Here is a 22,058-nt window from a genome sequence, read left to right as displayed (position 1 = left end):
TCCCCCTGGGGAATTAGAGAGATTAAGTCATTCCAAAGGACATAGTTATCATATTTTCAACCATGCTAAACAAAATGGCTATCTCAAAATTTTGATCGGGTGACTTTGGGAAAAAAATGAGCGTGGGGGGGGACTAGTTGCCCTCCATTTTTTTTGGTCACTTAAAAAGGGCAGTAGAACTTTTGACTTCCGTTTGAATGAGCCCTCCCACGATATTCTAGGACTACTGGGTCAATGCGATCACCCCTGGGAAAAAAACAAACAAATAAACACGCATCCGTGATCTTTCTTCTGGCAAAAAATGTTAAATTCTAGATTTATGTAAATAGGAGCTTGAAACCTCCACAGTAGGGTTCTCTGAAACCCTGAATATGATGGTGTGATTTTCATTAAGGCGCTATAACTTTTAGGGGGTCTTTCCCCCTTTTTTCGAAAATCAGCCAAATTTTCTGAATTCCCCCTTCTGCCGGGGGATCCCGACTCAAGATCAACATGACTCAAAGTTACTGATGATTTGGATTGTTGAGAAGGAAAAGTTGGCTAGATAATGTGGTGCATGAAAAGCTTGGAAAATGGTTGTGTTACAGATAAGTGTTTCAGATGAATACTGCAGTTGCGGGTCAGGTCAGGTCAGAAGGCGATAAAACTATAGAGCCTTTGGTAGAATACAATGAATATGGGATAGGGTTAGATACTGCGATTACAGCTACTTCTCCCGTTACTTTTACAAAGAGCATTGCAATTAGAGCATAATAAAACCTATGCCAATTCAAAAACGAACAGAAATCGAAAAAGCAAAGGTTTTCAACAAACATTAAGAGTACAAAACCTTAAAACGAGTAGAAATTAGCTCATCCAACCACTCAAAATTAAAACGAACAAATATCGCTCTGAATGAAGAAACGAAACCCTGAAGTATTTTAAAACCACCAAAACCCTTTAAAAATAAATAATATTAAAGCAAACAGGTTTCTTTTATAATTTCATTTTTTTTAAAATACTTCTTACTTCCAAGAAAAAAAAAAAAGCAATTTTTTATATTACCCTGTTTGTGACGAGCAATTTAGTTTTGTTCCGGCAAAAACCATCCATTTGCATCAATGTTTCGTTTCTTTAATTTGATTAAAAAAAATAAAATTTTTTTTAACTGAAAGTAAGGAACGACGTTAAAGCTTAAAACGAACAGAAATTATTCCATATATGAGAGGGCCTGTCCCCCCCCCTCAACGCCTCGCTCTTTATACTAAAGTTTTTTATTGTTAAAAAATGAGTTTTGAGGGAGTCAAACTTTAGCGTAAAGAGCGAGGCGTTGAAGAGGGGAGAACCCTTTTCATATACAAAATAATTTCTGTTTGTTTTAAGTTTTAACGTCGTTCCTTACTTTCAGTTAAAAAAAAATTGTTTTTTTTATTTAGTTTTTGAACGTTTTTGAATTAATGCAATTAATGCAGGTTTTGATTTTGTCTCACCGTACATGAATAATTAAAACAAAATTTGCATATTAGTTTTACTTTTATTTGGTTAAATGGCTTTCTCGAAACTGTTTAATTTTATTTACGAACGTTTTTATTAGTAATAAATATACGTGACTTACGAATTAACTTACGTAATGAACTTCTATATTCATATATTTTTCATGCGTATATTAGGGGTTCTCCCCCTAGTCAATACCTCGCTCTTTACGCTAAAGTTTGAATTTTGTTCCAATTCTTTAAAAATGACCCCGTAATCACAAAGGCCGTTAATTAGAATAAATAGCTCTTATGAAAGTACTAAAAAATCTTTGGCTTAAAGAGCGAGTTATTGACTAGGGCGTGAACCCAATCATATACGTAATAATTTCTGTTCGTTTTAAATTTTAATGCTGCTCCTTACTTTTAGTTGAAAAACTTGTTTTTTTATTTAATTTCTGATCTTTTTCTTTAATAATGATGGGAAATCCGGCGCCCCCTTCATAGCGATGTCCCTTCCCCCATGAAAACTTCCTTCATGGAAAGATACTCCCATATTACCCCCGACCCCCCCCCACACCTACCAGAAAAAATCCCCCCTGAAAACGTCTGTATACTTCCCAATAACCAATACTATATGTAAACATTGGGTAAAGTTCATAACTTTCAGCCCTTCCCCGGGGGACTTTGGGGGATTAAGTCATCCGAAAAGACATAGTTATCATATTTTCGACCATGCTGAACAAAATGGCTATCTCAACATTTTGATCGGTGACTTTGGGAAAAAATGAGCGTGGGAGGGGGCCTAGTTGCCCTCCATTTCTTTGGTCACTTAAAAAGGACACTAGAACTTCTAATGTCCGTTCGAATGAGCCCTCCCGCAATATCCTATGACGACTGGGTTGATACGATCACCCATGGAAAAAAAAACGCATCCGTGATCTTTCTTCGGCAAAAAAAATCCACATTTTACATTTTTGTAGATAGGTGCTTGAAACTTCTAAAGTAGGGTTCTCTTATACGCTGAATATGATGGTGTGATTTATAACTTTTATGGGCTCTTTCCCCCTTTTTTCTAAAATCAGCCAAATTTTCTCAGTCACGTAACTTTTGATGGGTAAAACTAAACTTCATGAAACTTATATATTTGAAATCAGCATTAAAATCTGATTCATTTTATGTATCTATTGGTATCAAAATTCCGTTTTTTAAAGTTTCGATTACCATTGAGCCAGGTCGCTTCTTACTTACAGTTCGTTACCACGAACTGTTTGATTTCATTGTATTTTATGGAAACATAATAACTAAATACAACTTTCAAAAGTAGAATCATCAACTGACAATGTTTGAGGCTTTATATTTTGTTTCCATAGTTTTCAAGCGCAAATGGTATTCTTGACTTGAGGGGCGGTAGAGGGAGACGGTGCCCCCACTGTTATTCGTGTTGTTCGTTTCATTTTGGTACACTTATCTTCATTCATAAATAATTCCTGTTCGTCTGAAGTTTGACTTTTCTTAACTTCACTCGATTTTAAGTCGCTCTTAATTTTTCTTTGAAAAAACATTTTTATTTTGTTTTATTTATACTCTTAAACGGCCGACTGTCTTCTAAATGGAGCCTGACTCTCCCGAGCCTTTATCAACTTGTTGAATAAAGTGGCATTAATACTAGAGTAAGAAATGCTAGAAAAAAAAGATGTTCCATCATTTAGCCAAACTCTAAAATAATAAAAAAAATATAAGTTACTTCAACAGCCTTAAACAAAAATAAGCAGTACCCCATTAACATTTTCAGGTACTGCTGGGGTAGTTATATCTTCCTGTCATAGAAATATTCAATCAATCAATAAATTTATATTCTTGTTTCTCAGTAGGCGCACGTTTCAAAATGATGAATTGCCCTTAAACACTGGGAGAGAATAAAATCTTTCTAGTAACCAAAGAAAAGTAAAATATTTCCTTCCTATATCAAAGTGATTAACCCTAATTCCGAGATAAGAGATCAATTGCTTGTAGGTCTTCAGACAGAAGAAATTTTGGCTGAAGTTATTTTTTCATTTCCTTTCACTTTTATTGGAAGCAGATCTAAAGAAGTTAGCCGGGCGAATACGTCCTTGTTAAACCAACATTTTGTACTGCGCTTATATAAATTACCGGTCATTTTCATATCATTGAAACCAGTGATCATTTTGTTTCCTTTGGCATGGCATTTTCATGGTAAGATTGAATTAAAAAAAAGTTTTTTCAGTTGAAAGTAAAAATTAATATTAAAACTTAAATTACTATGTATAAAAGGGGGTTGCCCCTCCTCAACACCTCGGTCTTCACGCTAGTTTTTTAGTACTTTAAAAAAGTTTTTTTCTTCTAATTAAACGACCCTTATTTTTCAGGAGTCGTTCTAAAAGAATTGGGACGACAGAATTCAAACTTTAGCGTAAAGAGCGAGGTATTGAGGAGGTGGTATCCACTTTCATATACGTAATAATTTCTGTTATTTTTAAGTCTTAATGTTGTTCCTTACTTTCAGTTGAAAAAACTTGTTTTTTTGTTTTTTTTTTTTTGAGACTCGTAAAAAAGTAACAAAACATATCATAAAACAAACATACCAAACAAAACATATTGTCAAATAGTTATGTATTTGTTTTTCTTGTCAGTTTTGCTTTTTCTTTCTTTTCTTATTTGTGCTCTGTCTTTTTCTATTGATTGTAAGACAGGTTATTTATAAAATTCATTCATTCATTTATATATAAACAAATTTTTCTTGCGTTTTAATACCCCCCCCCGAACAAAAATCCTGAATACGAAACTGCTGAGAATAATCTAAAAATATTAAAACTTGAATTTTAATTAAAAGTCTAAGTTCCATTGGAAGGAATCAGAAATTTTTCTGAAAGTAAGCAGAAGATTTTCTTTTGAAACAATATTTTATTGATTAAAAATTGTACTGCCAGTATAAGTGGCCTATAACTTTTTTTTAGCAGAATTACAAAAATTCAAAACAAGTTTATACTGAGCACAATCTAAGTCTGCTAGAATTCGGAATTTATCTGAATGTCCATGTTTCATTACATAGAATGTTAAATTTTCGGAAAGTAAGCAACTCCGTTTGTTTTGAAACGATATTTATTGATAATAGAATAGTTAAGGCTAAGCTAGCACGCAGAACAGTCAAAAAGAAGTACAGCATAAACAAAAATGCTAAACATGCCCTTCCGGCAAAAGTAGTTTTTTTACCATTTGTCCTAACATAAAGCAAAAGTAAAATAAGAGAAAGAAAGTAAATATAACCAATAAGTTTATTTAGGATTTTTCGATTAACTTTGTGATTTTGCTTTGGTAATGTTAGATGTAGTTGGTTGTTTCTTTGTTGTTGTTTCTTTTTCTCGGAGACTCACTGGATGGCCCTCTTACATCAGTTTTCCGCATTCGGAAACAACATAAACATATATGTCCCTAGATTTTACATCCAAAAAATGAGAAAAGATGGAAAGATAAGCTAAACGAAATTTTTCTTCTAAACGCAGATGGAAAAAACGCCAAGAACAGAATTTTGGGGACAGGGGAGCAATCATTTAAGCAATACATATACATATATATATTTTTTTATATTATCAGTATTTCTGGTACGTCTAATTTGTGCTATAAATTAGTACTAAAATTTTCTCTTTTTTTCTATTCCTGGCACGCCCCTAGGACAGCTTGCCTTAGCAAGTTCATGGGCAGGCTAGAAGATTTAGTTGAAAGACTAGTTTTTTTTCATGTATTATATATTTACATATATGCATGCATTTTGTCAAGTTCTATTTTTTATTAATAAACTAAACTAATAATAATAATAATAATAATATTTTTTTCGTCTTCTTTAGGAAGAATTCAAGCCGAACACGTATGGACACCCTTTTAAAAGTATGGTTGATGGTCTGTCCAAGAGCTCAACTTCGAACAGTTGCAAAAAATTGCATCCCGAAGAGCAGCATTTTAAAGTATATGACATCGCCTAAAAATTATTGGCTGCGGGACCCCCTTCCCCCTTTCAAAATATGAAACGGTATATCTGGTTGATGAAAATGTACTAATTTGATCATTATGCCTTGTTGGCCATTAAACATCTGGAAATCAGCTCTGTAGAGATAGCCATGCAATCTAACAAAAAAATGATTTTTCTCCATCCTAATCACAAAGGAACGTGACTCTAAATCACAACAATGATGACAAGTCTACACTATCTTTCAAATTTCTATGCCCCAAAAAAGTCTATCTACAAAATTACAAAAGATCATTAACGCTTTTGCCTGTTCAATCCTGTCGAATAAACATGAGTTATGACGATCCTGCTCGTAAGATGGCATATTATTTAAATCATCAAACAGTTCGTGGTAACAAACTGCAAGTAAGGAGCGACCCGGCTCAATAGTAATCGAAACTCTAAAAAAACAGAATATTGATACCAATAGAATCATATTTTTATGCTGATTTCAAATATATAAGTTTCATCAATTTTAATCTTATCCATCCTAAGTTACGCGCCAGAGAAAATTTGTCTTATTTTCGAAAAAAGAGGGCCTAAAAATCATAGAACTTTAATGAAAATCACACCATTAGATTCCGTATCCGAGAACCTACTATAGAAGTTTCAAGCTCCTATCTGCAAAAGTGTGGAATTTTGTATTTTTTGCTAGAAGGAACATCATAGATACGTGTTTGTTTGTTTGTTGTTTTTTTTTTTTTTCTTTTTTTTCCAGGGGTAATCATATCGATGGAGTAGTCCTAAAATATCTGGAGAGGGCTGCTTTAAGTGAAAATTGAAAGTTATAAGGTCTCTTTTTGGTGACCAAAAAATTGGAGGGCAGCTTGGCCCCCTCTGACGGACATTTTTTCCCGATATCCCCCAATCAAATTTTAAGATAATTATTGTATTCAGCATGGTCGAAAATCCAGTAAAAATGTCTTTTAGAATGACTTAGTCCCCCAAAGGTCCTCGGGGAAGGGCTGCAAGTTATAAACTTTGCCCATTGTTTACAAATAGTATTGGTTGTTGGGAAGTATACAGGCGTTTTCAGGAGGATTTTTTCTGGGGGGGGGGGGTCGTAGTAGGGGTCACGGGGGATAACCTTTCCATGGAGGATCTTTCCTTGGGGGAAGGGACATTTCTATGAAGGGGGTGTCGAATTTCCCAGCATTATTTAAATAACGATCAGAAATTAAATACAAAAAAACGAGTTTTCCAACTGAAAGTAAGGAGCAACATTAAAACTTAAAACGAACAGAAATGATTACGTATATGGGGGGGGGGGGGGTGCCCCCTAGTCAATGCCTCGCTCTTTGCTCTAAAGTTTTTTTTAGTACTTTCAAAAGAGCTATGTATTCTAATTAACCGGCCTTTGTGATTCGGGGGTTTGTGATACGAAAAAAATTTGAACTTTAGCGTAAAGAGCGAGGTATTGGCTAGGGGACGAACTCCCTAATATACGTAATAAAAACATACGAAGATAGAAATTCGTTACGTAAGTTAATTCGTAAGTGACGTCAGAACAAAATTTCGAGAAAGCCATTTAGCCAAAAAAGGAAAATTAATATGTGAATTTGGTTTTAATTATTCATTTACGGTGAGTCAAAATCAAAGCTACGTTAATTCAAAAATGTTCAGGAAATTAAACAAAAAAAAACAAGTTTTTTTAACTGAAAGTAAGGAGTGGCATTAAAACTTAAAACGAACAGAAATTATTCTGTATATGAAGGGTTGCCCCCTCCTCAACGCCTCGCTCTTTACGCTAAAGTTTGACTCTGTCTTACAACTCTATTTTTTGAAAGAATAAAAAACTTTAGCGTAAAGAGCAAGGCGTTGAGGAGGGGACAGCCCGTTTCGTATACAGAATAATTTCTATTCGTTTTAAGTTTTAATGTCACTCCTTACTCTCAGCTAAAAAAAAACCTGTTTTTTTTTATTTAATCATGCATAAGAAATCAAGAGGAAGACATAATAAGACCAAATGCTGAGTATTGTTAAGACATTACCTTTTTCTCGGCATTATTGACTATTCTTTTGGTAGGGGATCCTGACCAATCAATGGGCAAAAGACTTCCATAATTTCCAGTTAGGGTCCACCACATTCTATAAAAAAAAACATAGTCTCTGTATAATATCACAAACTTCTGCCTAAAAACCACCATTAAGTAAATTAGAAATTGAGAGTAGACGTCGTTTTGCACATTATAAGCTAATTATCTTTGGTACTTGTGCATTATATGGGCCTTTCTAAAAAGTCAAGTTTGGTTAATGCTAATGAAATAAAAACAAAATAGGATGAATATATAATAGTTTATAAACAATTTGGGCTATATATTTGCATATTAGGGGGAGGGGGTAAAGCATAGCATATATTAAATACATAACCTAACCTAGGTACCTTCCCCCCTCCTAAACCCCAAAAAACAACAATTTAAATATCGTAACGCATTAAAAACCACGCTATGCATTGCATTACTCTATAGCGGTCTCTTGAATCAACCCGTCAAAAACGGGTTTTTCGTGACTGGTTTCCTTGTAAAGGCCCATATAGTGCCCAAGTACCTTATATTTTGTAAGAAAGAGAAGAAAAGAATGAAAAAGGTATAAACGGAGGTCTAAAAGGTCTAATCAATAAGACTGTCAAAGTCTGAATATAGTTTATGCTAACTCCAATCAAGTTTAATTGCTAAACAGTAAAAGCTGATTGAAGTCCACAGAGGCTTTCATTAAAAGAAGTCGTATTGCCAGGAATTTCCAAATCATCTGCGTCCGTCATTATGCATTTTTAGAGGCCAAAATATAGAAAGACGTGTCTTTGACCAAAAAACTTACATTTTTAAAATTTACAGCATTTAAAACTTATTAATGTAGTATGTTATGGAGAGAAGGGACTAACTTCCTTGTTCTATTCTGCAGGCACACTTCTCGAGAGCATATCCAAAAGTTACGATTAGAACAGGGAATAAGGAGACGTTGACATTATTTGAGACTAGCTGATTTTCAATGAGAAACTTACGATTAGTTTACCCCCAAGTTATTTACTTGGGAAGAATGGTCTTGCTTAGCTTTACTGCTCTACCATCCACAGAAAAATGTTGCTCGAACTTGATACGAAGAAATCTAATTTCTTCCATTCCCCAGCCGCCACATTTTGGAAATAATAAAACTATCGTCTAAGAACCATCTGCAAACAATCTAAATCAGCCTCAGTGCATAGCTAGAGCTGACCTTGATGCTTTTAAATGGCAAAGATGGAATGCTTTGATCCTAAGGGTGTAACCTAACACCCTCTTTTGAATGACCCGAAAGAAACACGAGAACAGAAAAGAATTTTATGGGCAATTCCAGTAGCTTCGATAGCTTTTTTTACATCCGCTTGCATTCAATGCTAAACTCTTTGAGCAAATATTGGTCCATATTGCAGATGATGATATCTAGAATTATAGTAGCCTACATCAGCTACAAGACTTTTTTTTACAGTTGCCGATTGAAACCAATGGACTGTGTAAGGAATGGTGGTACATATATGAAGTTGAATCGATACCAATATTAAACATAACTGAAAGGTTTCCCCCCCCAAGGAATCGTCGATTTTCAGAAATCACGTGCACCAAGTAACGCGAGCCAAGCCTGGCAAAAGTGTACCAAGTACAGCGGAACTCTGCCAAGCGTTGTGGGGAGTCTGCCCAGGGTGGCTGAACAGGGCCACATGTGGTGAAATTGTGCGGCAAATATGGCGCTCCGGGATATAGGCTACACCAGGTGATAAAAATGGGCGACCTCTCAGTTTCATCAGTCTTTACCAGCTGACTAAGCAGGAATAGCAGCAATATATTGTAAATCTCAACAAAACCAAAAAAGGCGTACATAACATGTTTTGAGTGTAGAACACTGGGTGAATAATGGAAGGTAAAATAAAAATTACCTACTTTTGTACGAAGAAAAAAACAAGTTAGTGATAGAAATTAAGCAAACACTTCTACTAATAGCAGATACCTTTGCTCCTCTAAGCAGTACTTCTTGTTGGCATATTTTCAGAATGAAAGAGCGGGCGAGTTATTATTATTCCACTAGATAGCCAGTAACAAGACACCTCAGGAACGATTTATAAATGACTGCAAATCACCTACTTCAACAACCTTGCAAAGCAAACCACCCCCTTTCTTCGATACCATCTACACATGAAACAGACATAGAATTGTGTTTCAGTCAAAAATATTATCTCCTTTAATTTAACACTCTACATTACTCTCCCTTGCCAGGGTGGTGGAGTTACAACTTAATCTCGATTTGAATGAGTTTCGTTGGTAACCGTAAAACTGAGATATTAGACGTTTGGGTACTTATGCATTATACGGGCCCACCGCTATATAAAGTATAAGGAAACTAGACATGGAGACTCGTCAAACGGGTATTTGCTATCTAAATTGATTGCAGAGCGTTTCTTATCGAGTTTACAATATTTGAACGATTGTTTTTTGGGGTTTAGGGGGGAAGGTACCTAGGTTAGGTTACGTATTTAATATATGCTATGCTTTACCCCCCCCCTATTGTGCAAATATATAGCCCAAATTTTTTCTAAGCTATTATATATTCATCCTATTTTATTTCATTAGCATTAACCAAACTTGACTTCTTTCGTGGGCCCGTATAATGCATAAGTACCAACATTTCTTTTATTGAGTTAGCTAATCCCAAGCCCTTGAAATCTGCTTAGTGGACTAAAAATAAAAGTGAAGCTTTGCATACAATCCATTTCTAAATGGTCTTCCCTACAAAACAAACATTTCCTCTGAGAAAGACGCATCGCGTTAATTATTCTCACTGCATTTGCGAAACACTCATGACTGCAAAGAATGTTTCAAGGAGATCATTTATCTAGGAAAATACTCTTCTTTTATGACTGCCCAGTTTAAGGGCACATACATTTCAAGATGTAGCCACCCTTCAACGCATGCCCGTCCCTGGTCACAATTGAAGGTAGCCAGATGCCCGCGACTGCTTGCTCTGGGTACAGTAAAGTATTTCAGCATCTGTTTTGGATCTCCAAAAGCAATGAAGGCTTTATCAATTAACATGGTCATTTTCCTGACTAACTATATGGAAAATATTTGAAGAATTCAACTGGATCAGGAATTCAACAGACCATTTACATACCTAGGGGTCGCATTCCCAGTTTTCTGTTAGAAAGCTTCGATCTTAACACACATCCGTTTGTGATCTATTGCTTCAGTGTAAGCATCTGAAACGCATTCGAAAGATTCTTTATATTTTAATTAATCAAAAGTAAGTACATAATTCTGCCACAGTATAAGATGTGAAATGGACCAAATCCATCAAAACAAGTAGAAAAAATAGGGAAACAATGATGGAATGCTTGGTGACAGCCCCCCTCCTTTATACGATAATTTCCGCTCTTTTAGATTTTAACATCGCTCTTCAATTTCATTTGAAAAATTTGTATTCATTTAATCCTTTTGTGCTGAATCTTTTGTAAAGCAATGCTTCGAAAATAACGGTAGAAACAGTAGAAAATAAATATGGGAACAGCCGTGAAATGCTTGATTACTGCGAAATTGGCTTATGCTGAATGAGCAAGAGAACAAACTGAGGTGCATTTTGAATGGAATAAGACCTTGAATTAGTTTGTAAAAAAAATATTTAGTACTAGATAGAGTTTTTTTGGCATCAGACTTTTTTCTGGAAAACTCAGTCATTCTAGAAGAGTGAATTTAGCTAATTCAGCAAAGAATATATTTAATCCAATCAAGCTCAACCCTTTCGCACCTTCTATCCCGGCCGTTTCCCTCTATATTTCCTTTCATAGAAGAGTACATGGTAACAAACTGTCCGTGGCGTCAATTGCAGGGAAGGTCTTCCCCACCTAGAATTTTTGCTCCCTCTCCCTTTAGATTATGAAAAATGCGTTTTTTTTATGTTCACTGAAAAATAATTTTTTGGTTATTTTCATTGAAAAATTAAAGTAGTAACGGGAACTAAAAAAAAAAAATATAATAAATTGAACATCAAAAGAATCAAATTTCGATGGTGATTCTAAGTATGTAAAATTCATAGTATAAAATTATTGAGCCCGAGAAAATATGCCTAATTTTGGAAAAGGGAGGGGGGACATCACCAAAATGGGAACTGATTTTGATTAACTTGCAACGTCAAATTCAGCATATCAGGGAACCGTCTTATAAGTATTTCAATCTCCTACCTAAAAAAGATTTAAATTTCGAATTTTTTAGCATGGACAATCACGGATGCATGTTTATATACCAATCACGGATGCGTGTTCTTTCTCAGGAGTAATCATATCCAGCCAGTGATCAAAGAATATCTGAAGAGGGCTCATTCAAATGAACATATAAATTTCTATAGACTTTTTTCAATGGCAAGAGATTGTGCCACAGAAAACAGTATTTTCTGCCTTTTTGTGGCGAAAAAGAAACTGTTCGAAGAAGGGCGAAATACTATTAAATGACAATTCAGGAAGAGTCAGCGGATTTAAAACTACCAAAAATCGATATGTCCAGCGTTTCAGTTTATGCTGCGGTTTGACATGTGGGGGCGAGTTTGTTCCCCAAAGATCCGTGCAGTCCATACAAAATAAACCGTTAATATAAACAATTATTTATCAGCTTCATTTAACTGAGCTATTTCATTTTAAACTTTATCAAAATATAATTAAAAAAAGTTTTTAATTTGAAAAGAAGGGGCAAAATCAAAATTGAAAAGGAACAGTATTTATTCCATATATGAGGGCACTACCCCTTCTCCAATTATTGCCCTTTATGCTAATGTCTTAAATTCTTTAAAAAACACTTCTCAATCAAATTCAATGGCCCTTGTGTTTGAGCAGTCTTCTTATAAGAATTGCGACAAAAAATCAAACTTTAGTGGAAAGAGTGAGGGTTGACAATATGTGAACAGTCGGCAAATTTTGTAACTTACATTTCTTTCCCGAGGGACTATGGTGGGTAATGTCATTTCGAAATGCATAGCTATTGGACCTTTCAACTATGCTGAATCAATTGGTTATTTTAAAATTCTGATCGAATGTCTTAGGGGAAAGAAGGGACGCGAGAGGGATGCTAGTTACCCTCCAATCTTTTTAGTCACTTAAAAAGCACACTAGAACAGTTGATTTCCGTTCGATTTCTACGGATTTTTCAATCACCTTCCTTATTTTTAAACTTGACGGCCGCTAAGGACTGAAATTGCATGATAACATTTGGAGGTCTTTTTGGTTAAGAATTGATTTTCCTTTTTTTTAAAAGATGTATACAGTTTTGTAAGTTTCCATTGAAGCAATTTAAAAAATTCGATTTCATTTTAACTTTCTTGGTACATAAAAGCAAATACGCATCAATGAGCTCTTAAATTTTGGAGACATTGTGAAAGATATTTTCTATCCCAATGCAATTGCTCTAGTATTTGAACAGTCGCTCTTAAATCATTTGATGCAGAATCTCTAACTTGAACATAAAGAGTGAGGGGCTGAGGTGGGGACAGACCTCTCATATAATTGGATAATATCAGTAGTGTTCAAGTTTTCAATTTGAATACTATTGTAAAACTTCTTTTTAGTTCTTTATTTGTATGCCCTTTTATATTGGCAGATGTAATGGTTTACGTAAATTCCAAAGATAGACGATAAACGTTGGTACATGGTCTTTATTAAATAACGTGAGAATACACATAGAGAAAATAAGGTAGCACAAGAACAACTAGCTACGACGGAGGCGAAAGATGGACTGCCTTTAGAAATGAGCGAAGAATGTAACTTTCCTGGAACGGAAGTTCCAGCCCTGGGAACGACCCCTGTCCCACGACGAGCTTTAGTCCCAAGAGCTCCCCCCTGGACCGCTATCGTTGACACATAAATGTCCAACTAACTCAGAAAAGAGATACCCGGAAATGCTTCTCGACTTGATGTTAAATACTTTACAGATTCTTCCCCCTGTTTTAAGTTAAATTTCCCAAAATTGGCTACTCCCCTTCTCATTAAACCCCCAAACTTTAGTTGAATTCAAAACATTCCCTTCCCAAATTATTCACTTCTTGCCTACTAACATTCTACAGCATGAACTAGTAAACAATTACAAAATACAAACACTACACAATACTTGCATAGGTAAAAACTTACATAGTATAAACGAACCACACTAACAACAGTAGTCGGAAACTGGATATTTTAACACTTCATTTTTCTTTGTATACTTTAAAATAGACTTGTTCCCCATACCCCTGAATTTGATGAGGACAAGGAAAGTTGGGATTATGTATAAAATTTGAATTAGGGCAAAAGGAATGACCGGGAAAGGCTAATTAATCCTGAAAATACCAGCGACAAATAAATGAAATTGCAGAAACTCTAAAAATCATACCATGCTGCAATAACGTTAAGATATTATTCCCAATAAAATCCTCAGGGTTTTATTGCTGCGGAACGCCTCGGTTTAGACCTATTTGGTTTTTCTCTACAACTTGTGGTTCGAGAAATGGCAGTACTACTGTTGATATCTCTACATAACTATTAGCGCTACGCATTAAAACCATCCCGTGAGGCATCAACCTCATCTCGCGAGATATTACAACCAGCTCCCTCTCCCTGGGTAGCCAAACCGCCCTGCGAGGCATCAGTAACATCTCGAAGTACAACAAAAAAAAACATCCCGTGAGGCATCATTACCATCCCTCGTGACCTCAAAACAAGATCCCTGTTCCTGGGTCGCCAAACCGCCCTGCGAGGACTCAGTCCCATCTCGCATTGAAAACAAAAAACCCATCCCGTGAGGCATCAGTAACGTCCCTCGGGACATGAAAACCAGCACCCTTTTCATGGGTAGCCAAACCGCCCTGCGAGGAATCAGTAACATCTCACAGTGCAACAAAAAAAAAAACAATCCGTAAGGCCTCAGTACCATACAACGGGACCTCAAAACCAGCTCCCTGTTCCTGGGTAGCCAACCCACCCTGCGAGGAATCAGTACCATCTCGCAGTGCAACAAAAAAAACCATCCCGTGAGGCATCAGTTGGCAAGTGCAATTGACACTAGTATTGATTCCCGAGTCCTAGAAAGGACTTAAAAGCCAAAGAACTATGCAGCAGCAGTTATTGCCATGGGGGAGAAGTTCTCCGAATGCTGATATATTTTCATCAAATTGAATTATTCCCTAAACAGTTAGCAAAGTAGCCTAAAAAGAGCGGTGCGAATTGACATTCCTTGCAATTAAACTAAACAACTAATAACATTTTTGATAGAATCAAAAATCCACGCCTACTATCACCCAATCTATTTTTACAAATGTGTGTTTGTGTCTACGTTTGAGAGTATATATGTATAATTGTGCATGTACTTTCTAAGGTTAGTGCCTCTAATTTGACGTTATCCATAGCACTAAACAGTATACCATTAAAATTCATCTTCAATCAGGCCAGAAAGTGGGGGAAAGTGGAGGGTTCATTAACCGCCACGCAAAGTTCTGCAATTTTTTATATTTTCCGTGCAAAATCGCATATTCTTTCCATATTTTGGACTTTATGGTCTTCCCCTCCCTCGGAAATATATTCCTGAGAATGCTCCTTTAGGTAATGTAACAACTACTCGCTCAGAACCCTTTCATATTACCAGCCCATCTTAAGTAACGTCATAAACATAACTATCTAGAAAATGCGCGAACCAGAATAACTGGATAAACTTTCCAGGATAGGAATGTAGCAGCATATAAGAACGTTTCTAGGGGAGAAGGTTTGAAAATAAATATGTGTTACTTAAATATACAATACTGTTTTCCCACAAGGGCCTAAATGTATGGAAAGTAAGTGCCCAACCAGCCCCCCTTGATGGTAGGCCTCTATATTTATGCATGTAATGTGCATCTAGGTGAGAAAAGAAAGAATAGTATGTTAGCATACCAAGGCAGGATTTTCTTATCCCGAGGGGTCCCCCACTTTCTGCCACGTGCTGTTCATCTCTGAGCGCCATATTTGATGTTGAGTTCTATCACGCGTGACACAGACCCGCTACGTGCGACCCAGTCTCATCACCCTTGGCACAGTCTTCACGACGCTTGGAACGCTTTCGCTACGCTTGTCACGCACTACCTGGTGTTCAGAATTTTTGAAACTCGGCGACCCCTCGTCTTACCCAATAAGTTACGATCGAAGTCAAGCAGGCAAAGATAGCTGTCTGTTTTAAGGAAAAAACATAATTAAGTCCCCATAGAGGGCACATCTTACACATTTTTTTCATAGATCTTTACTTCGCTAGTAAAAGCCTTTACTTCACTGGTCACAAGTAGAAGCATACTTTCGATCCTATCAGTTAGGGGGGGGGGGGACGACAACAAACGGAAAAAAAAAATGCGTCAGTACCTTTAAGAAGTATCTAATGTGACTATGCGCTATCATGGCGAAAGCTCTAACCCTGCCTGTAGTAAAGATATATAGGCCTTCAATGTATTATTTTTCAAGTTTTTTTTTGCTACCCCTTCACTAAAACCTCAAAAGACATCCGATTAAAATTGTTAGATATACATTTTGATAAAGATAATAGGAAGGATGAATAAACATCCAGGGATCACATAAACCCCCACAGGCCCTGGGATGAGGGCCTTTAATAGTGCAAATTGGCAACTGTTTAAACATATGTAGGATGACGGAGAAACGGGGCCTTATTTGAGGTTGGGTATGTGATTGGCTTGAAACTTCCAGAGATGGTTATCTGGGCCAAAAGAATAAAATGTTTTGTTCTGGGAGGGTAGGAGGTCCGGAAATGCGCCAAAGAACTTTTTGTTCCTGATCAATTTTAATAAGTTCCTTCCAAAATACTTTTTCCCCAGCCATTTCCTATGGAAGGGTGGTCATAAAACATTGGTAGGGGGCTCACTTAAGATAGCCATTTCGTTCAAAATAGTCAAGACGTCTAATATATACGCATCCAGGGATGGCACGACCACTAGAGCCTCTGGGGAAGGGTCCTAACTGATGCAAATCGCCAACTGTTTACAAATAAGTTTTATAACACAAAAAAGAGACTTGCTTGAAATTGGATGCAAGATTGGCTCACGGTTCACGGATCAGTCTCTAGGTAAAAAGGATCAAATATTTTTTTCGTCGGAGGGGGTAGGCCAAAAAATTTGTCCTTCGTCAGTTTGTAATTTATAGCCGTCAGTCTATGGGTCAATAGGTAAAAAAAAAATAAAAAATAAAAAATTGGAGCCTTAAAAATGGGCCAAAAAACCTTTCTTTCGATTGCCTTGAAACCTACATAATTAAGTCCTCGGGTTACGGGAGCCTCAATACGGAAGGGAAAATTGAAGAAAAAATAGTTCACCCAAACCAGGGCCTGTAAAGGGCCACACAAATTTTTTCGGTCACTTTATATCGAAAAGGTTTTTGTAAATACCCCCAAACTACCAAAAAGGTTTAGTGAGCGGGCTCATTTGATTTCAAAGTTCTAGTGCCGTTTTTATGGGCCAAACAAAATTTGAAGGTAACCAGTCTCCCTCTTAAGTAGGCCTCCAGGGTCAAAATCACCCGAACAGCCCAAGGGCAGTAGCCCAAAATTCTTTAAATTACTTATTGTTCACTTATAGTTTATGCAGAAAGGCGCCCATCTTTGAACATGGTTTTCCGACCTAGGAGTTCTTACGGGTTGTTGGCTAGACCAAGAGTCCCAGAGTTTCTCTAGGGTATACTCTGGAGATGAAACACATTTTATTGTAACGTTTTTTATTGTAAAAACGAAACGTTTTTTGTTGTAACAACAAAGAAAAAACACACTAATCGAAATACAAATCATTTCCAAAGAAGTACAAATGACGCTATAGCCTGTAGAAGGTTTAAGGGTGGTAGATCTACTCTTGTTTGTGGTATTTCATGTTCGTGTGGTATTTCAAGAGGTTTCTTCACTTTTTGCCCCACTAAAAATCTAGTTTTGCTTACCTCTCTAAAAAACAGTGACAATTACGCAACTTAGATTAGAGAAGCTTGAGCCCTTACAAGTTCATTTGCCCCGGGCGCAGAAATTTTAGGGGCGAAAAATTTCAAATGGATAATCTAACATTTAAAATCATTACGAAAATTTTGAAATTTTATTTTTATTAAAATAAAGTAGAGGGCGCAGTTGGTAGTAAATATAAGCAACTTGAATCCTATATTTTCATTTTTCCCGTATTTTTTCCATGTATATAAAGTAGGAAAAATCAGATTTAAATAACTGACAAATTTTGCTAATAATTTAATTTTTTTTAATTTGGCCTGAAAATTTTGGGGGACAAAGGGGGGAGGGGCGCTAATCAATATTTTGCCCTGGGTGCACGAGTGGCCAGAACCGCCACTGCATTTTATCGCAAAAGAGAAAAGGATTGCCCTTTCAAACAGTTCGTGGTAACGAACTGTAAGTAAGGAGCGACCCGGCTCAATAGTAACTAAAACTCTAAAAAACGGGATTCCGATACCAATAGATAAATCAAAAGAATCAGATTTTAATGCTGATTTCAAATATATACGTTTCATCAAGTTTAGTCCTACCCATCAAAAGTTACGCGCCCTGAGAAAATTTGGCTGATTTTCGAAAAAAAGGGTAAAGACCCCTTAAAAGGTATAAAACCTTAATGAAAATCACACCATCAGATACAGCGTATCAGAGAACCCTACTGTAGAGGTTTCAAGCTCCTATCTGCAAAAATGTGGAATTTTGTACTTTTTGCTAGAAGAAAGATCACGGATGCGTGTTTATGTTTTTTGTTTTCTTTTTTTTCCCAGGGGTGATCGTATCGACCCAGTGGTCCTAGAATATCGTGGGAGGGCTCATTGAAACAGAAATTAAAAGTTCTAGTGCCCTTTTTGAGTGACCAAAAATATAGAGGGCAACTAGGCCCCCTCCCACGCTAGTTTTTTTTTCCAGTCACCCAATCAAAATTTTGAGATGGCCATTTTTTTCAGCATGGTCGAAAATATGATAAATATGTCTTTTAGGATGACTTAATCCACCAAAGTCCCCGGGGGAGGGCTGGTTATTGGGGGATTTTTCTGGTAGTGGGGGGTGGGTGGGTCGGGGGTTATGTGGGAGGATCTTTACATGGAGGAAGTTTTCATGTGGGAAGGGACATTGCTATGAAGGGGGGGGCGGATTTCCCAGCATTATTTAAAAAAAGATCAGAAAATAAATAAAAAAAAAAAAAGTTTTTAAAATGAGAGTAAGGAGCAACATGAAAACTTAAAACGAACAGAAAATATTATGTATATGAATGGGTTCGCCCCCTAGCCAATACTTCGCTCTTTAAGCCAAAGATTTTTTAGTACTTTCATGAAAGCTATTTGTTTTAATTAACGGCATTTGTGATTAAGGGGTCATTTTTAAAGAATTGGAACTAAGTTCGAACTTTAGCGTAAAGTGCGAGGTATTGAATAGGGGTGAACCCCCTAATATACGGATTTAAAATGTATGAATACAGAAGTTCGTTACGTAAGTTAATTCGTAAGTTTTGTATATTTATTACTAATAAAAACATTCGTAAATAAAATTTAACAACGTTCGAGAAAGCCATTTAACCAAATAAAAGTAAGCTTAATATGCAAATTTGGTTTTAATTATTCATGTACGGTGAGCCAAAATCAAAACCTGCATTAATTCAAAAACGTTCAAAAATTAAATAAAAAAAACATGTTTTTTAACTGAAAGTAAGGAGCAATGTTGAAACTTAAAACAAACATAAATTATTCCGTATACGAAAGGGGCTGCCCCCTCCTGAACCCCTCGCTCTTTACGCTAAAGTTTGACTCTGTCTCATAACTTTTTTTCTTAAAACAATAAAAAACTTTAGCGTAAAGAGCGAGGGGTTGATGAGGGGCCAGCCCCTTCATATACGGAATAATTTCTGTTCGTTTTAAGTTTTAACGTCGCTCCTTACTTTCAGTTAAATAAAACTTGTTTTTTTTATTTAATTTCGATCAACAACACAAATCTTGTATTCTATGATTATATAAAGGCCTTCTAGAAAAAATGGGTGTTCTAAAAATTCTCCGAATGACTGGCGTTTATTCATTGACAGTTCGAACCGAAGTCTGAAATGTGTTCTTTAACACAATGGCAACAATTTTGGATTTATACCAATTTCTCACCCGACGAAAATGAGAGAAGAATATGACATAATGGCTTTATTTTGAAAAAAAAAAAAATATAAGAATTCTGAGCATCAGTGGGTGATTTGTGGGGACTTAAGATGGTAAATTTTCTTCTTGGCCAGCAAAATGGTTATAGGAAATTCCCTTGTTACTTGTTTCTCTTGGACAGCAGACCGAAAAAAAAAAAAAAAAAAAAAAAAAAAAATGGCCTCAGAGAGAAAATATGAATCTTGGAAACAAGACTATCATTGATTAAACTTTAGTTGAAAGAGAGAAAATCATCCCCCGTCAGTGCATATTAAGCCGGGTCTAATGAAGCAGTTTGTGGTGGTTCTAGCTAAGAACAGAACATGCTTTGCTTAAATATGCCCCATGCGACCACAGAAAAGATTAAAGCTCGAGTTTTTGATAGCCCGCAAATAAGAAAACTCATGAAAGATCATGCCTTGGTATGCTCCATGAATAAGGCTGAGCAAAAAGCATGGACATCATTAGTCTAGGTCATAAATAATTTTTTGGGAACCGCAAACCTGAAAACTATGGTACGCTGGTAAACGTGATGCTTATAAGTTTCAGAAATCTTGAATGTAAGTTGAGTATTACATTTCACTATCTACATAGCCATTTGAACTTTTTCCCATAAAATGAAGGTGCCACCAATGAAGAACAGGTTTCAAATGAAAGATTTCACCAAGATATGAAGACTATGGAGGATCACTACCAAGAAAGATGGGATACTCATATGATGACAGATTACTGTTGTACAGGGGCGTAATTTACTATGGTACAGGGGGGAGGGCAACTGCCCATCCCATAAATCGGTATGCCTCCCTCGACCCTAATTTTCCCCTCAGCAGACATTCCGTTTCTTCAAAATCTTGTCAAAACCAAGACAAGCCTGCATAATTCAAGCATCCGCACAAACGGGTCAGTTTTCTTTAGTATATCTTTACCTTTATGGTACTATATGGCTCATTTTCCAGTTTTACTGTCATTTTCACTTGATTTGGGAAAATTGGCTCCTACTTTGCCCCCCACCTCCCAGGATTTTGACGAAATTACGCTACTACCGTTGCATTTTGAAAAGAGAACGTGTCAACAAAGTCCATTCAGGAGTGTCACGCAAAAGAACTTTCCGAAGTTTCAAGCAGTTATTCTGGCATTATCAAACAGTTCATAGAAGTGAACTGTAAGTAAGGAGCGACTCGGCCTAATAGTAATCGAAACTCTAAAAAACAGAATTTTGATAACAATATATACATGAAAAGAATTTGCTTTTTATGCTGATTACAAATATGTAAAATTTATTAAACTTAACATTACCCACCGGAAGCTACAAACCCGAGAACATTTTTCTGATTTCTGAAAAAGGATGGAAACACTCCCAAAAAGTCGTGCGATCCAAATAAAAATCACACTATTATATTGACCATATCAGAGAACCCTACTGTAGAGATTTCAAATTCCCATGTACAAAAATATGGGATTGACATCTTTTCCCTGAAGAAAGATCACGGATGCTTGTTTATTTTTTTATTTATTATTATTTGTTTTCTAATGCTGCTCCGTACTTTCAGCTGAAAAAACTAGTTTTTTTTAATGATTCACTTTTTAATATTAACATGTGATACTTTTACTTTAGTTTCTATGATGATTTATATGGTCTTTTGTTCCGTTTATTGTCTTTAAAATAAAAATATTGGTTTAAATTGTTTATGGTTATTTTTTCCATATGATGCTTAGTGCTGCTTTAAAATAGTATTTCTTATGCCGTATCATATTCACACATCTTAAAAATTTAATCTCCTAGCCAAAAAACTTATGTCATATTTGAATTCAGCTCATTAAATACATATAAAATCAGCATTAAAGCCGCAGCACAAAAACCACTGTTGCCAATTGGTTGCACGGCTTCATCTCCAAATGTTAGCCAAGGAAATACCATTTTAATCATTACACCCACATTCTAAGATACAAACATACCTTTCATTCATCATTACAAACTCTGAAATCGTTTGAAAGATAATAATAATGATCAATTTCCTTAACTAAGAAAGAATTTCCGACTACAAAACAGTACTTCTAATCAAAACTTCAGAGAAATATTCAAAGCCATGTGGTAAGTTGCTTGAAAATTTGAGATCTGCTGATAAAGCTTATAAGCAATGAATATGTAATAGTTTTTAGAAATATAAGCTGGAAGGTTTAAGGAAATATAGTTCACTTCAAGTGCGCGCCATTTCGGAGAGTGTACACCGTTTAACAGAAAAGATGAGAGAAAAATAGACCAGCAAATTTCTATTTCAAGAATACTAGCCTATATATGAGTCTATAACCTATACTTCATCGAGTTTATAGTCTATATTTCAGTGACTTTTTTTGGTATACCAAATTCATTTTTTTTTTTGAATTTTGTATTCTAGTGTCTTCCAACGGTACACTGAAAAAAGCTTTCAAA

At 35.9% G+C, this 22,058-nt stretch overlaps 1 protein-coding gene across 2 annotated transcripts in view; it reads right to left on the bottom strand.

Annotated features, from left to right (window-relative positions):
- Unc-76 (fasciculation and elongation protein Unc-76) overlaps nt 1-22,058 on the bottom strand; it is a 181,210-nt gene that overhangs the window by 79,102 nt on the left and 80,050 nt on the right. For both annotated transcript variants that reach the window (XM_089092398.1, XM_089092399.1), the window contains exon 2: nt 7,467-7,563. In XM_089092398.1, coding sequence (XP_088948524.1) covers nt 7,467-7,563 — 97 coding nt within the window. The remainder of the gene's footprint in view (nt 1-7,466; nt 7,564-22,058) is intronic.

Source organism: Artemia sp. Qi Xiang Cuo, chromosome 7 (assembly GCF_049724085.1).
Source record: "Artemia sp. Qi Xiang Cuo chromosome 7, ASM4972408v1, whole genome shotgun sequence".
NCBI classification, from domain to species: Eukaryota; Metazoa; Arthropoda; class Branchiopoda; order Anostraca; family Artemiidae; genus Artemia; species Artemia sp. Qi Xiang Cuo.
The sequence above is the reverse complement of the archived record's forward strand: the minus strand, read 5'-3'. Positions and strand labels throughout refer to the sequence as shown.